This window comes from Capricornis sumatraensis, chromosome 3 (genome assembly GCF_032405125.1).
Source record: "Capricornis sumatraensis isolate serow.1 chromosome 3, serow.2, whole genome shotgun sequence".
NCBI classification, from domain to species: domain Eukaryota; kingdom Metazoa; phylum Chordata; class Mammalia; order Artiodactyla; family Bovidae; genus Capricornis; species Capricornis sumatraensis.
Genome location: NC_091071.1, coordinates 135,487,113 through 135,504,477, shown reverse-complemented (window position 1 = coordinate 135,504,477; position 17,365 = coordinate 135,487,113). Strand labels below are relative to the sequence as shown.

Genomic DNA, 17,365 nt, shown 5'->3' with positions numbered 1-17,365 from the left:
ACAAAGCCAATCTGCAATGACTTGGAGAGTCTTTTCCTTTTTTGTTTCCTTTTCGTCCATAATGATATCTAAAACATGTGATTTTAAACAAAAAACTATAAAGCATGTGAAGAAACAAGAAACTATGCCCCATTCACAGGAATGAAGAAAGGAACAGAAACTGTCCCTCAGGAAATACAGACATTGGAGTTACTGGCAAAGACTTTAAATATGCTCAAAGAACTAGAAACCATGGATGAAGAATGAAAGGAAACTGGGAAAACAACGTCTCAACAAATGGAGAACAGCAATTAAGAGACAGAAAATACAGAAGGGAGTTAAAAAGACACTTGGGAGGTCAAAAGTAAAAACACTTAAATGAAGAATTCACCAAATTGGTTAATTGAGGCTTTGAGCAAAGAGAAAAAAGAATTACTAAACATGAAGACAGGAAATAAAAATTACCTAGTCTGAGAAGCAGAAACAAAAAAAGAATGAAGAAAATGAATAGAGCTTAAAGACTTGTGAGGCACCATTAATCACATCAAAATACACAAAATGAGTGACAGCCCCAGAAGAAAAGATAGATAAAGAATATTTCAAGAAATAATAATTCAATAACTTTCCAAATTTAGTAAAAGAAATGAATCTACACATCCAAGAAACTCAATGAACTCAAAGAGAGTTCCATACTGAGACACATTATAATCAAATTATAAAAAACCAAGGAAGAAGAGAGAATCTTGACAGCAGCAAGAAAAGTCAACTGAAATATACAGTTCAGTTCGGTTCAGCCACTCAGTCTTGTCTGATTCTTTGCGATCCCATGGACTGCAGCACGCCAGTTCTTCCCGTCCACCACCAACTCCCAGAGCCTACTCCAACTCTTGTCTGAGTTGGTGATGCCATCCAACCATCTCACCCTCTGTGGTCCCCTTCTCTTTCCGCCTTCAATCTTTCCCAGCATCTGGATCTTTTTCAGTAGACAATATAATAAAATATATCCCTATTGTCATTTGATATGACTAGAGCCCGTATCAAAACATTTGATGACTGCATTTATGTCAAAATCATTAACTTTCTCATCTAACACAAGAGGGAGCTCTATAAAGGTGGAGGCTGTCTCTAGTGCTCTCTATATTAAGCACACAATACACAGGATTCATTTAGTGAATGTTAATGAATAAATAAGCTGAATGACATTGTATTAGTTTCTTAATGATGTGCAATAAGTTCAAAATTCAGTTCACTTCAGTTCAGTCACTAAATCATGTCTGAATCTTTGCGACTCCATGAACTGCAGTATCCCAGGCTTCCCTGTCTATCACCAACTCCCAGAGCTGACTTAAACTCATGTCCATTGAGTCAGTGATGCCATCCAACCATCTCATCTTCTGTCGTCCCCTTCTCCTCCTGCCTTCAATCTATCCCAGCATCAGGGTCTTTTCCAATGAGTCAGTTCTTCACATCAGCTGGCCAAAGTATTGGAGTTTCAGCTTCAGCATCAGTCCTTCCAATGAATATTCAGGACTGATTTCCTTTAGGATGGACTAGTTGGATCTCCTTGCAGTCCAAAGGACTCTCAAGTCATCTCCAGCACCACAGTTCAAAAGCATCAATTCTTCAGCACTCAGCTTTCTTTATGGTCCAACTCTCACATCCATACATGACTATTGGAAAAACCATAGCTTTGATTATACAGACCTTTGTTGGTAAAGTAATGTCTCTGCTTTTTAATATGCTGTTTAGGTTGGTTCCCTGGCAGTTTTTAAAATGAGTTTTTACATTCATTAATTTTTAGAAGATTTTGAGTTGTGTTACTACAGAAATGTTTTGTAATTTCAATGCAACTATGAAGCAAAATGTCTTCATAGAAAGGGGGGGTCTATTTCATACAGAAACTATGTATTTGCTATCTAATTCTAGTACTAGACTGTCACTGCACAGAAGCAGCAGTGCTATTGACTGTTGCACATTAGATCTAAATGGATTTATTGGAAGTGAACCAAATATTACTTATTTCTTACTTAGAAACCTCATCCAAATTGAGAGTAAAAAGTTTTCAGAAAAATATGCATATGGTGCATATCCCATAATGGCAGGGTTGCCAAAACATACTTTAGAATAAGTAGTCCAATTTCTCTGGTGAAATAAAACCATTTATGGAAGATGAAGTTGTATTTTAGTAGATAAAATTTCACAAAGAGATTTTTCTTTGAAGCATACTCTGCTGTGAGGCTGGCACATCTAATGAACCCTGGGAAAGGATTAAGCCTCTTACCTGACATCAGGGACCTCTTTTAAAAAATCTGTCCCAGTTCCTTCAGTAAAGTAGAAAGTAGAGGGAAGGGGAGGGGAGAGAGAGGGGAGGAGGGAAGGTAAGCCTAGGGCCAAAAAAGTCAGAAAAGCCAGTGGACGGTGACTTTTAAAACATCATTCCTCAAAAGGCAGCAGCTTCTAGTGACTAACATAGGATTTTCACTTCCTCATTTATGAGTCCAAGCACAATAGTACATTGTGCCAAGGACGTTTACACAACCATAATTCTACAAAATCCCATGTTTTTATTTTATTAAAAATATTAGATCAATCTGTATACAAAATATCATTTAATACAGTATTATACTAAATTATTATACTGTATTATACAAATACACTATTATAAAACTAGGAGTGGATAAATGAGAGACAACAATAAATAAGAATAAACATAATATTTAAAGTTATAATGTGAACTTCCAGAAGAGAAAGTTTAGGAAAAAAAACAAAACCTCAGAACACTGTTAACATGAATTACTTCTAAAGGTAGGACAGGAGTAGGTAATCTTTTCTTTTCCCATTTCCTATTTTAGCCATTCCATTTAATTTGATTTTGTTTACCATATATAAGCATAACTTTAATTCTTCTAAAAGGTTTTTAAAATAATACAGGGTACTATTATTAATAAAGAGCAATTCAGTAATTAGGATAGATAATGAAATACTGAAATGGAGAGAAAGTGATAAATCTGTATATGTAATGACATGAAAAATTAGTGAAAAAACAAGCTTTAGAAATGACAGTGGATAATGAGATGATCCTACTCACATTAAAAAAAATATGAGTGTGAATATACCTGTTGTATGCAAATGTTAAGATGCTTTTAGAACTGTAGCAACAATTTACTGAAATGGCAGGAGCCTCTGAAAATATTTCAGCATTGTAAACTTCATTTTTAATAAGCAGAATTTATACATGGTACTTTGGTTTCTTTTTGGTGTAGTTTAAATTTCTATCAGTCAGTGAATATTTAAGTCTGTACTAATTAACATTTTTGGTACTACTCTCAAGAGAATAAATGGAACGGAATTTCAATCATGTTTGAAATATTATCATGTTAATTATTCCAGCTGTTACCCAATGTGGCAAACTGCAGACATAACAGTTAGTCTCTCTAAGGAGTATTTTATATTTGAAGAAAACAAATTAAAACACCTCCAACTTTGAAAATATACAGCATCATACAAATCAAGTAAGTTAGATTTTTGGCATTAGACAACTCTAAAAACTATTACCATCAACTATCTATTTTTGCTTCAGGCAACATTTGAAACGTATTCAGTCCTAAGTCCTCTTTTTCAATAATTTAGTTTTTCCTTACCAGGCTATTTTCTTTCCAAGCTTCTGGGAACTTGGGTCTCTGTTTTTCCCTAGACACCAGAACCTGCATATCTTCAAAAGTGGGATGATTTCCAACCTCTGTCTGAAAAGCCATCTGGTATTCTGGTACAGATTCACCTGTGAATTTTTTTAAAAAAGGAGTAAAATTTACTATCATTTTGGGTTTCATGCATTATTAATAAAAGCTCTACTTATAATAGTCTTTGTTTGATAAATTAAATGTTGCTATAAATTAAATGGTAGCTACAATGATGGGCAATTATTTTTAAATGGTTTCCAATATTACTGACTTGGGGGGAGAGAGGGGTGGTGATGGACATTATTATAGACATGATGTTTAATGCTTAAAACTATGCCTGAATTCTTATCCCATACAGGGAATTGAGGGTGGTGAATACGAGGAGAAAGTCCAAGATCTAGTACAACGAACGTATCTGTACAACTAAATGTAAGTGGTGGGTTGTACAATCATGTCTTATCACATCACTGGCTCTATTACAATCTAGCCAAATCTATCAAATGTCACAAAAATTTTTATGTTAATGACCATCTGACAAAATCAATATACTGATTCTTCCCCTTAAAAAACATGATCTAGATCAAAGATTTTAAAACTATCATGAACTATTCTATTCCTGTTTAATAACTCTATCACCAATATGTAATAGAGAATCAGCTGTTTGTGATAAGAAACTTATGCTTCTTACAAAATTTGATCAAATTAAACAATTAACATATTGAGCCACACAGAAGACCTTTGGGACCAACACTTAGAAAATTAATAGTTAAGTCAAACACTTGGCAAAAAATACAACAGAGACTCTTCTTGTCTTCTTGGGCCTCCTCCCACACCATTAAAATGACAGGATAAATTAGAAGAAAAGGATACCAGGATGGAGGACAGACACTTAGGTTGTAATCTTGGCTTCATCTCTACCTTGGAAAAGTCATTTAACTATTCTGTGTTTCAGTCTTCCTGTCAGCACAATGGCAGTGTCTGCCTTCCTTATCTCCCTCACATGGAGATAAAACTCATAATTACCCAGAGAGAAAGTACATTACAAAACATGCAACTGAAGTTTTATGCTTCAATTTGAATATTAAAAAAAACCATATATTTGCCCTCCACCAATATTTTTTGAGGAGAAGGCAATGGCAACCCACTCCAGTACTCTTGCCTGGAAAATCCCAAGGACAGAGGAGCCTGGTAGGCTGCAGTCCATGGGGTCGCAAGGAGTCGGACACAACTGAGCGACTTCACTTTCACTTTTCACTTTCATGCAATGGAGAAGGAAATGGCAACCCACTCCAATGTTCTTGCCTGGAGAATCCCAGGGACGGCGGAGCCTGGTGGGCTGCCATCTATGGGGTTGCACAGGGTCAGACACGACTGAAATGACTTAGCAGAATATTTTTTTGAAAAGTAACAAAAATCAATTCTATAATTTATGTAGCATTGCTCACATTTTTTGGAATATTGCACTACCTACAAATACAAAAGATATCTTCACGTACTCTGTAAACATTTAAGCATACTTAGTTTTTTATCAATAAGCATCAACACTGAACTTGAAAGACACAACTCAAGTATTTCATCTGCCACGTAGTGTATCACCTTTCATGAAATCTCATATGATAAACCCTCAACCCATACCATCTGTTAACTGTACCTAGTTATAGATACTGTACTAGTATCTCTTTTGTATTTCTGAGACAAATACACAACACAGATACACACTTTCCAAGCATTATTTTTTCTTCAAAGGTTCATTCAGTAGAATAAATATTTATAATTTTACTTATTTGCTTTACTCAGATATAAATTATAATCAAAAAACATGCTAAATGAAACAAATGCATAATCTTGTTTTGTGAATGGAATGCCATTAAGAATTATCAAATTACTACTAAATCTTCATGGTTCTCATTTGTTACTTGTATGTCTCTAAATAGTTAGAAACGTTCTATCTCACTTCTTAATCTACACCTGTTCTTTTCCTCTTTCTTTCTTTCTTTCACCTGTCTTTTTTCTTCCTTCCTTTCTCTCCTTCCTTTTCTTCCTTTGTACAATAATATAGAACCAAATTTATTTGTACTGTTAATATTCTACAGAGAGAGACAGCCAGCCATCAACACAGACTGTTTCCACTTAATAAAATGGAATAATAAAGGATGTGAGGCACTTGGAGTTCTATCACAGAAGTTTAAAGAATATTTTATAAGAATTTTACAGTCAATATATGCTTTCTTTAGGTTTATTAATATGTCTGTGGAATATTTACACCTCATTTCATTGTTAAAAATGAAGTGCCCTGTATCCACTGCCTGTGCTTTCTTGATGTTTCCCTGTAATATAATTCCTGTAATATTTCTGTCTTCTCTATTTCACAGAAACTCCTCTATGAATACCAATGATCTCCTCGTATTCAAATTTCAAGATCAATCCTCAGTTCTACTTCCTTTTGACCTTTCAATTACATATATTTCTATCAATCTTGGTTCTTAATACTTTCTAACACTGACTTCACCAATTCTATCATTTCTCAGTTTCCTCTGTATTTTTATCTTCTTCACTGACCTATAATGGTGGAAGTGGCCTAACACGCAGTCTTTACTTACCAGTGTTTCTTTGTTTATTCTCTTAGGGGAGCGGAGTACCTCCACTCATAAATTCTGAATTATCATCTCTATGTAGACAATTCCCAAATAAACATTTTAATCTTAAATTCTTCATTCTTAGAGTTCTTCAGCAGCTTCTCAAATGCTCAGAAGGTGCATAAGGAAAATGATAAACTGCTAAAGCCATCAGAGATCAAATTTTCAGTAGTCTATCAATACTCTGTCCAAAAGTTACCATAATTAACTCATCTTTCTGATATTAACCAGGACTTTTTCCTAAGCTCCCGGCTGGCACCCTTACTATTTCTCAAACCTTTGAATATTTCTCAGTTTCCCAAACTGTCTCCAATAGCTAATGAGAACCACAGATTCTTTTTCTACATTTTATCTCACATACACTTCTTCTTCACCATTTCCATATCTAAAATTACAGGGTATCTCAATACAACTCTCTTCTTTTTCCTGTATTTTTATTTTACATTGTGGTTAAATGTATGCAACATAAAATTTATCATTTAAACCATTTCTGAATATAGAGTTCTGTGGCACTAAGTGCATTCACAAAGTTGTGCATTCATGTCCAGGACTTTTTCTATCTTCCTAAACTGAAATTCTGTATACATTTAAAAGTAACACTCAATTTCTTTTTCCTTTTTTAAACTCTTTCTAACATTATTTCAGTTCATCTTATATCTCCATTAAAATAGTATTCTGCAAACAATATTTAATTGCCTTTCCTGTGCAAACATTTGATATTGCACTTTATAATTTACCAGTCCAAAAGCAATAGCTATTCTTTGAATGTAGCAACTGTTCAAAAAAACATTGCTGATAGCAATGTACTAACTTAAGCTGATACAAGAATAATTTTAGTCACACATGCTTCTAAAACACAAAAGTTCTGGATTAAGATTTTTAAAATACTATGGCCGAAGTTTTAATAATAGAAATTAAAACTTGTAAGGTTCCAATAATATGTGATACTATTGTAATCACTGCTATTTCCAGAAAAACACTTTGAGTATCCATTCAGTCAGTCATTTCAGGAGCTCAGTTGTGTCCAACTCTTTGTGACCCCATGGACTGCAGCATGCCAGGCCTCCCTGTCCATCACCAACTCCTAGAGTTTACTCATGTCCATTGAGTCGGTGATGCCATCCAACCATCTCATCCTCTGTGGTCCCTTTCACCTCTTGCCCCCAATCCCTCCCAGCATCAGAGTCTTTTCCAATGAGTCAATTCTTCGCATGAGGTGGCCAAAATACTGGAGTTTCAGCTTTAGCATCATTCCTTCCAAAGAAATCCCAGGGCTGATCTCCTTCAGAATGGACTGGTTGGATCTCCTTGCAGTCCAAGGGACTCTCAGGAGTCTTCTCCAACACCACAGTTCAATTCCTTGGCCCTCAGCTTGCTTCACAGTCCAACTCTCACAACCATACATGACCACTGGAAAAACCATAGCTTTGACTAGACGGATCTTAGTTGGCAAAGTAATGTCTCTGCTTTTTAATATGCTGTCTAGTAACCAATACTTCTATTTAATTGCAAATATACTTCTAAATAATAACTGATTGACTTGCCATTAATCTAAATAATTATTAATTTGTTCCATTATATTTTAGAATTATAAACTGTTGATAAATGTTTACTCTTTTTGGGGGGCTGGGGAATCACTGTGTGCCATGTGTGATCTTACTTCCCTAACCATGGATCAAACCTGTGCCCCATGCAGTAGAAGAATAGATTCCTAACCACTGGACCACCATGGGAGGCCCAAATGCTCACTATTTTTGAAACAAGAACAACAAAAAAATCAACCGCACTACTAATCTGTTTTTATTAAGTAGTTCCATTTGTCCAATGCTGGGTCAACTGACTGCTTTCCATTTCCCCATGCTATCAGTGCTGTTTTTCCTACAATATAGGGACCACTTATACTGGAGAAGACTCTAGAGAGTCCCTTAGACTGCAAGGAGATCCAACCAGTCCATCCTAAAGGAGATCAGTCCTGGGTGTTCATTGGAAGGACTGATGCTGAAGCTGAAACTCTAATACTTTGGCCACCTCAATGCGAAGACTTGACTCATTGGAAAAGACCTTGATGCTGGGAGGGATTGGGGGCAGGAGGAGAAGGGGATGACAGAGGATGAGATGGCTAGATGGCATCACTGACTCGATGGACATGAGCTTGGGTAAACTCCGGAAGTTGGTGATGGACAGGGAGGCCTTGCATGCTGCGATTCATTTGCCTTGGGTCGAAAAGAGTCGGACACAACTGAGTGACTGAACTGAACTGATGTCAAATTATTTTTATACAACCTAGAAGAGTGCAATGCACTGGTAAATACACTGGTAACTAGTTTAAATTTTTATTAATATATCACAATGACATTGATATAATCATAACAAAAGGAGAAAAATATATAATCATTTTGCTATTTCAAGTTAGCCTCAAATAAATATTTACACTGAATGAGTTGTTCTTTCATGAAAGGAAGGAAGACAGACAGGAAGGCATGAAGACAAGAGAAGGGAAATTTTTTTAAAAAAGGAAGAAAAGGAGAATTTTTAAAAAGGAAGAAAAAGATAATCTAATGGATAATTCACTACTTCTAATTCCTGACTGAGTCAGTTCAGGAAACACTATGAAGTGCAGCTTCGTAAATACTCAGAGGGTGCATAAGGAAATGATAACTGCTAAAGCTATCAGAGACCAAACTGAATACACGTAAACTATTATGAGCAATTAATTAAATCACACTCAGATGCAAACCTGGTGTTCTTTCTAAAAAGTTTTTTTCCAACTGACATCTTTCTGCTAATAATGTTTCTGAACACTAGATGGCAATGAACTAAAGATTTAAATGAAAGCACAAACACAGAAGTATACTTAATATCGGTAGAAAAAATATGTAACTGCTTCACTTCAAAACATATGTTAATTTTGACAACAATTCCCTCACCTGGAAAGAGGTCTGTGCATCTCATAAATATCTCCCAATAAATTAGTCCAAGTGCATACATATCTACTTGTTTCAAAGCTGATTCACAGTCCCTAAGGTTCACAGCTCCTTCCAGAACTTCTGGTGCCATGTATCTGATTGTGCCAACCTGATAAAAAAAAAGAGTGATATATATTTCAGGAAATAATGTAGCATATTCTGAAGGGCATACATTAGGCTAGAAGTTATACATAAATTTTGGGTCAACAATAGGTCAATATGCTTATTTGAACCTAAGTATGGCACTGAACCTTTTTAGACCTCATTTTTTAAAACTATAAAATACCCTTTTCAGAACATCTTGGTTGCTTCCAGTTTTCAGCAATTATGAATAAAGCTGCTATGAACCTTGATGTGCAGGTGTTTGTGTGAATATAAGTTTTTAAGTCAACAGGGTCTATATACCTAGGAGTGTGATTGCTGGAATACTATGTTTTCCAAAGTGAATACTATCTAGCATTCCTACCAGCAAGGAGTGGGTTGCCATTGCCCCACATTGTCTCCAGCATTTGAAATTATTGTTCTTTTAAAAGCATTCAAAGGCAATGGCATCCTGTTTTAATTTGCAGTTCTCGATTCATGAATCACGTTGAGTAATTTTCACATGTTTATCTGCCATCCATATACTGTCTTTGGTCAAATTTCTATTTAGATCTTCTATTTATTAATTGACTTGTTTGACTTCTTACTGTTGAGTTTTAAGAGTTTTTATATTCTGGATACAAGTCCTTTATCAGATATGTGTTTTTCGAATATATTCTCCCAGTTTGAGGGTTGTTTTTTCATTTTCTTAATATTGTCTTTCATAGAGTAGAAGCTTTTAATTTTAATAAAATTCATCCTAGCAATTTTTTCTTAAAAAAAAAACAAAAACCCTCGAAATAATTAAGGTGTGATTTAGTCATCCTAGTCAATAGTGCTTATGCTAGTGTGTGCTGCTCAGTCGTGTCTGACTCTTTGTGACACCATGGACTGTAGCCCACCAGGCTCCTCTGTCCATGGGATTCTCCAGACAAAAGTACTGGTGTGGGTTGCCATGCCCTCTTCTGGGGGATCTTCCTAAGCCAGGGATCAAACCCAGGTCTCTCACACTGCAAGTATGCTTTACCATTTGAGCCACCAGAGAAGTCCAGTCAACAGTATTCCTCCTAACGCTTGACAAAAATAAGGTTGAATGGCAGTGATTTCCACAATGAATTGATGAACTTCATGCAGTGTTTTCTGTATATCTTAATTCTATAATTTCTAATATGCTATAACTGGATAAGGACAACCGTCCTGAGTACTTAGTAGATTTTTAAATTCAATTTATTATGTTTTAAAAGTATGTCAGTGTGATACCTTTTGTATACACTCACCTCACTAATGGCTGCATTATCTTCCTCCCCTGGGCGCACCAGTCTATTTCCAGTCAGCTTCATGGACAACCCAAAGTCACTAATTACACAGGTTCCATCATTTTTCACCAGAACATTTCTGCTGTTCAAATCTCGATGGGAAATTGCAGGTTTATAATGATCTGTTTGGATAGTTTTCAAATATTTATTAATGCTTCAATTGCACTACTGAACACAGAATGAGCAGGAAGGTAATATAAAGAAGACTGCTTTTTTTCTTCCCTATACTTTTCTAGTAACAAAAAGTACGTAAATAAAAATTTCAACTCACAATCCTCACTGTTTTCATTATATTTCACAACATAATTCCTTTTGCATCTATAATTAATTAAGCTTTAAACATTAAGTTGCAATTACTAGTCAATAGGATCTGGCTTCTAATTTTAACATATACTACTTTGGTCCTTTTTTTTTTTCCTCTAGTAGGTAAAGGAGGCAATTAAAAAAGGAATATTTGGTTAAAACAAAAAGTAAATTAACCTATGACAGAAAACCCCAGTTTTGTGCTGAGGCTTAGCTATATATCTAAGCCCACTACAGTTCTTCAAATCAAACTAGAAATCGTTTAGCAATGCATTGGTTTCTGATTTTACAAAACAAAATACTATTATACTCATTCTGTTACTTGTTTATCAGAAGACTTTTATGTTCTGTGAAGGGAGAGAGAGGACATGTTTTGCCTGAATTCAAAAGGCCTGACACACAGACACACACACTGCCTGAAAGAATATATCCAATCAAGGCCCCTAACTAAAATCATCATTCTTTTCCTCCTGATAAGAAAACCATGGAGGAGGGAGGAAGGAAGGAAATGATTGGGAGTTTGGAATTAGCAGATGCCAACTATTATATATAAAACGGAAAAACAACAAGGTCCCACTGTATAGCACAAGGGAACTATATTCAATGTCCTGTGAAAAACTACAATGGAAAAGAATATGAAAAAGAATATATGGGTATAGCTGAGTCACGCTGTTGTACAGCAGAAATTAATAAAACATTGGAAATCAACTATACTTCAATAAAATTTAAAAAAGAAAACTTTATATAAATCTTATATTGAAATAAAACCACAGCTCTTAAGAGGAAAAAATTCTATAGTATAATACTCAAAATTAAAAATTAACTCCTTAGTTATATAAAGAAATAGAGCAATGAGAACAAAGTCAATGATAAATACAAACAGAATGCTTACATTTAGGCACAAAAAGACTCAGTATTTACATTTATTACTCTCATTAACATGTATTAAACTGCGATTTCACCAACAATAAAACCAAAGACAGAAGATAATGATTCCTTTGACCAAAAAGAAATGATACAAATGAACTTACTTACAAAACAGAAAGAGACTCACTTGTAGGGCTAGAGGAGGGATAGTTAGGGAGTTTGGGATGGTCATGTACACACTGCTACATTTTAAATGGATAACCAACAAGGACTATTGTATAGCACATGGAAATCTGCTCAATGTTATGTGGTAGCCTGGATGGGAGGAGGGTTTGTGGGAGAATGGATGAATATAACTGAGACCCTTCTCTATTCACTTGAAACTATCACAACCCTGTTTATCATTTATAGCCGAATAGAAAATAAAAAGCTCAAAAGAAAAAAAAAGGATTCCTTTGATGCAGGGAGGAAAACGCAATAGCACAACTGGAAGAAACACAGCAGTTACTAGGTTTCTAATTGATTTCTTTCTCATTTGTTCCCCTTCCTACTTCCTAGTCCAGGCTTCCAAAGTTTGTACTAACATGGCTCACTCAACTAGTAAAAGAGCTGCATTTCTTATTCTGGATAAAACCAGAACATAAGTATATATGGTTTAATCTTGAGCTGATATTTATAAGAAAATTTATAGAGATACCTGAAAATGTTTGTATAACACCAAACCAATAATTAAGCTAAATTATCTCACACTACGAAAACTAGGTTAATAATGTGAAGAACGACACAATGAGTCAGTAAGCCAGCCAGAGAGGAAACTAGGGTAATACTTTCTGATACTATTATGAAAGAAATAAAAGGTGGAACAACTGAGCCTGGGCTCTAGAGCCCAACAGTCACAACTATTGAAGTCCATATCCTTTCCCCCCTTCCCCTTTGGTAACCATAGTCTGTCTACTACGTCTGTAGGTCTATTTTGTTTTGTAAATAAGTTCATTTATATCTTTTTTTTTTTTTGCAGACTCTACATGTAAGTGATATCATATGATATTTGTTTGGTTTAATTCACTCAGTATGATAATCTCTAGGTCCATCCATGTTGCTTTAACTGGAATTATTTCATGGCTTAGTAGCACGTAACATAATATTCCCTTTATATGTGTGTATAATTTATATATATTCCCCTTTTATATATATCATATCTTCCTTATCTTCATCTGTTGATGGACACGTACGTTCCTCGGACATTGTAAATAGTGCTGCAATGAACACTGGGATACGTGTATCTTTTTGATTTATAGTTTTCTCTGGATATGTGCCCAGGAATGGGACTTCAGGATAATAAGGTAACTCTATTTTTAGTTTTTTAAAGGAACTTTCATACTATTCTCCATAGTGGCTGTGCCAATTTATATTTCCACCAACAGTATAAAAGGATTCCTTTTTCTACACACTCTCTCCAGCATTTATTACTTATAGACTTTTAGATGATGGCCATTCTGACCAAAGTGACTTGTGGAATATTTTTTAAATAATTAGGTACTAAAAATTCAAATAGCGATTATACTGATGTTTTTTACAATAGTATATAGTAAGTTGTTTTTTTTATTTAAGGTTAACTATTTAGTAATAATCGTAGAAGGCAATGGCACCCCACTCCAGTACTCTTGCCTGGAAAATCCCATGGACCAAGGAGCCTGGTGGGCTATAGTCCATGGGGTCGCTAAGAGTTGGACACGAGTGAGCAACTTCACTTTCATTTTTCACTTTCATGCACTGGAGAAGGAAATGGCAATCCACTCCAGTGTTCTTGCCTGGAGAATCCCAGGGACGGGGGACTCTGGTGGGCTGCCGTCTATGGGGTCGCACAGAGTTGGACACGACTGAAGCGACTTAGCAGCAGCAGCATTTAGTAATAATATAAGGTGATGTTTAAGAATAGAATCTGTGTTTAAATAAAACTCATATTTAATGGCAATCATTCTTTCCAGCCAAACTTTGACTGGAAAACTTTCTGAATCATGCAAGCCTTGAAAAGGGGGATTAGGATAGTATTTTAATTTTTGTGTTAAGCCAGCTCTTTAAAGGAGTTATAATATTTAAGAATAAAGAAACATAATACAAATGGTTAATGAGCTAACGCACTAAAGTAAGTGCATCAAGTTGCTGACACAGGCAATAACATTGAAAATTCTGTACTCAAGAAAAGCAAGATGTCAAGATAAATGAACTGATAAATTATTCAGGAGAAATTATTTATATATGAAGCAGCAGCTAAAAAAGATGATCCATGCTATTATACAATGGAACAAAGATCTAAGAAATTGATACATTAAAAATTCTCTTCATTACAGAGGTCAGAGAAAGTGAAAAAAGAATGTATGGCAAGAAAACTGCTGTAAGGGATGTAAACACAAACACAGATTTTAATAGCAAAGCTAATTTTGAGGGGCCTGTGATATGATATAAGGTGTACTTTGAAACAAAGTGAAGAAAACAAATATATTTAAAAAGTTACTTGGAAAACTAGCAAAAATGTACATAAAGGCTGAATAAAACTGTAGTTACAGCGCTACACTCAATGACATAATACAGTTCAGTTCAGTTGCTCAGTCGTGCCTGACTCTTTGCGACCCCACAAATCGCAGCACGCCAGGCCTCCCTGTCCATCACAATCTCCCGGAGTTCACTCAGACTCACGTCCATTGAGTCCGTGATGCCATCCAGCCATCTCATCCTCGGTCGTCCCCTTCTCCTCCTGCCCCCAATCCCTCCCAGCATCAGAATCTTTTCCATTGAGTACAACCACTCAGTATCGGCACAATGGCAAAGACTGACTCCTCACCATGTATTCTCGTTATTTGAAGCAGTGATGCACCTAGCTAAAACTAACAAACACACACTGCATTGAAACATCCCTTGCAGCTAAGTGTGGTGGGAAAGCATGGACTAAGCTCTGGGAAAGAAAACATAAGCACAAGAGTGAGACTTCTGGAGATAAAAAGGGGCAATACCTTCTATTCTCTCTTTCTCTGACTAGCATATAGCATGATGGACAATGAGGTGATCCTGAAAACATCAGCCACATATAAAGATTAATGGAGGAGAAATATAGGAGTCTGGGACCCTAATACTACTATGGTGCTGCCAAAAGAAAATATGAAGACTGTCTCTTTCTAGATTCTTACATGAGAAAGGAAAAAAACAGTCATTCTCATTGAGATCTGTTATATTTTCCTCCCTGATAAATTTGAACAAACCTAATGCTAGCTATGGAGAAGGCGATGGCATCCCACTCCAGTACTCTTGCCTGGAAAATCTCATGGACGGAGGAGCCTGGTGGGCCTCAGTCCATGGGGTCGCGAAGAGTCAGACATGACTGAGTGACTTCACTTTCACTTTTCACTTTCATGCATTGGAGAAGGAAATGACAACCCACCCCAGTGTTCTTGCCTGGAGAATCCTAGGGACGGAGGAGCCTGGTGGGCTGCCGTCTATGGGGTCGCACAGAGTCGGACACGACTGAAGCGACTTAGCAGCAGCAGCAATGCTAGCTAAGAGAAGCACTGATTTATAAAAAGATACAATTGGGTTTTATACTAAAGACCAAGGAACAATGCATTTGTAGTTCATTTAAATAAGCAAAATAAATACAAGGAAAATACAATGCAATCCAGCTAAGAGGTTCTTAACCTAGGGCCAGAGAGGAACTTTAAAAGATTGAGAACCCTTACAATCACAAGAATACTTTTTAAAGTATGCCCACACGTGTATCTTTACAGGGAGAGTGTTCATAGCTTTAATTAAAATCTCAATGGAATCCATGATGTGGCTAGAGTAATGAAGTTTTTTTCTCATTCTTCTTGTTAAATTTCAAATACGTTTCCTCACACTAGATCTTTTAGACAACTGGCTAATAATGTATCCGCTGTAATACAAAACACACTTTTATTCTGAAGGTAGGACTAAAGCTTCCCTTTGTGAACTGTGTCCCCGCATGGTTTGCAGCGTCTTCTTGTCACTGTCTTACCTCCCCGTGGTAATTCAGTATGAAGATAAGCCAATCCTCTAGTCACAGAATGAGCCAAACGGCAAGAGCTTACCCAGTCACTTGTATGGAGACTTAAATACTTGCATAGAGATCCCTATACGGAGGGGAAAAAAAAAGGGAAGGGGAGAAAATGTGGAATTACTTTGTTTGAACATGAGGAGGTGAGTGAGCAACTGTAATAAATACTTGCATAGAGATCCCTATATGGAGGGGGGAAAAAAAAAGGGAAGGGGAGAAAAAGTGGAATTACTTTGTTTGAACATGAGGAGGTAAGTGAGCAACTGTATAAAGGGATTTGCATATGTCAGGATTCAAAGGAGGTCTAATGAGTCATGACATTTCAGAACACTGAAGTAAGAAAAGACATCTCTGTGGGTAGAGAAACGAAGAGAGAACGGAAAGTAGAATTTAGACATTATCAATTTTTATGCCTCCGGTATTAAAAATTATGAAAGGTTATTTAATTTCATTTTAAAGGCTTCTTTGATTTATCAACTTAAGATAGGAAAACTGTTTCTTTACACGGTATCTTTCACCAGGACAAAACCAAATTATCCTATCATGTTTTACAAGTCGAAAACTTTTTTACAATCAGAAGGCTTTTGTAAATATATGTGTCATTGCTACTCAAAGTCCTCATCCATAAATTCTTTACTACCAGGCTGAGATAAAGAGCATGCATCAGAGTAAATGTCAATCAAAGCACTCCCTCCTTCATCAAGAAGTCTTGCTAAGAGAGAGACAGAGAGGCAGAGAGAGACAGAGACAGAGTGACAGAGGTTCAGGACACTGAACAGTTTCATTCACATTCTGGGATAAAATCCTTATTTCAATGTAGACCATTAATACTCAGTTTGCAAACCAGCAACTCTCTACCTAATGGGGATCCTCTTACAAATCCGATTAACATAAATGTCAGTAAACTTTTTAAGAAGAACTTACATTGGGATAATACTCCATCACAAGCAAATACTCCATGCGTCCATCTGTAGTGACTCTCTCATCTCCAACTATAAAGCGAGCAATGTTGTCATGTTCCATCAAAGGCACTCTGTAAATGTTCTTCTCATTGATAAAATTCTGACGGTTTGCAAAGGAAAACACTTTTACAGCAACTGGACGTTCATCTAAGGAACCTTTATATACAGCTCCATATCGACCCCGGCCAATCAGCTGTAAGTTTGTTTTGAAAAAAAAAAAAAAAAAACCAAGATGTTATTTCTTCACAACTGAACAATCAAATTTACTAAATAATAAAGTATAAATCTGTATGTATCTATCAGGTCTCTAATGCTTAGTCTGAATTACTCCATTATCAATAAACTAACAAATTAGGCATCCTACACAGCTCAGAAACAAGTACCATATCCAGTCCCTCCACAGATGACAATTATAAACTCTGAACAAAATTTTTTAAAAGAAATCTAAAACAGCAGCGGAATGAACAAAAGTAGGTAGATCCTGAGGGGAGTTAACATCTAAAAGAAAG

General features: G+C 35.9%; 1 protein-coding gene across 1 annotated transcript in view; it reads right to left on the bottom strand.

The window, feature by feature from the left end:
- BMPR2 (bone morphogenetic protein receptor type 2) overlaps positions 1 to 17,365 on the bottom strand; it is a 143,198-nt gene that overhangs the window by 11,614 nt on the left and 114,219 nt on the right. Inside the window, exons 6-10 of the mRNA XM_068968261.1 lie at positions 16,819 to 17,049; positions 15,856 to 15,970; positions 10,620 to 10,780; positions 9,223 to 9,370; positions 3,621 to 3,757 (exon numbers count right to left, since the gene is read on the bottom strand). Of these exons, the coding sequence (XP_068824362.1) occupies positions 3,621 to 3,757; positions 9,223 to 9,370; positions 10,620 to 10,780; positions 15,856 to 15,970; positions 16,819 to 17,049 (792 nt within the window). The remainder of the gene's footprint in view (positions 1 to 3,620; positions 3,758 to 9,222; positions 9,371 to 10,619; positions 10,781 to 15,855; positions 15,971 to 16,818; positions 17,050 to 17,365) is intronic.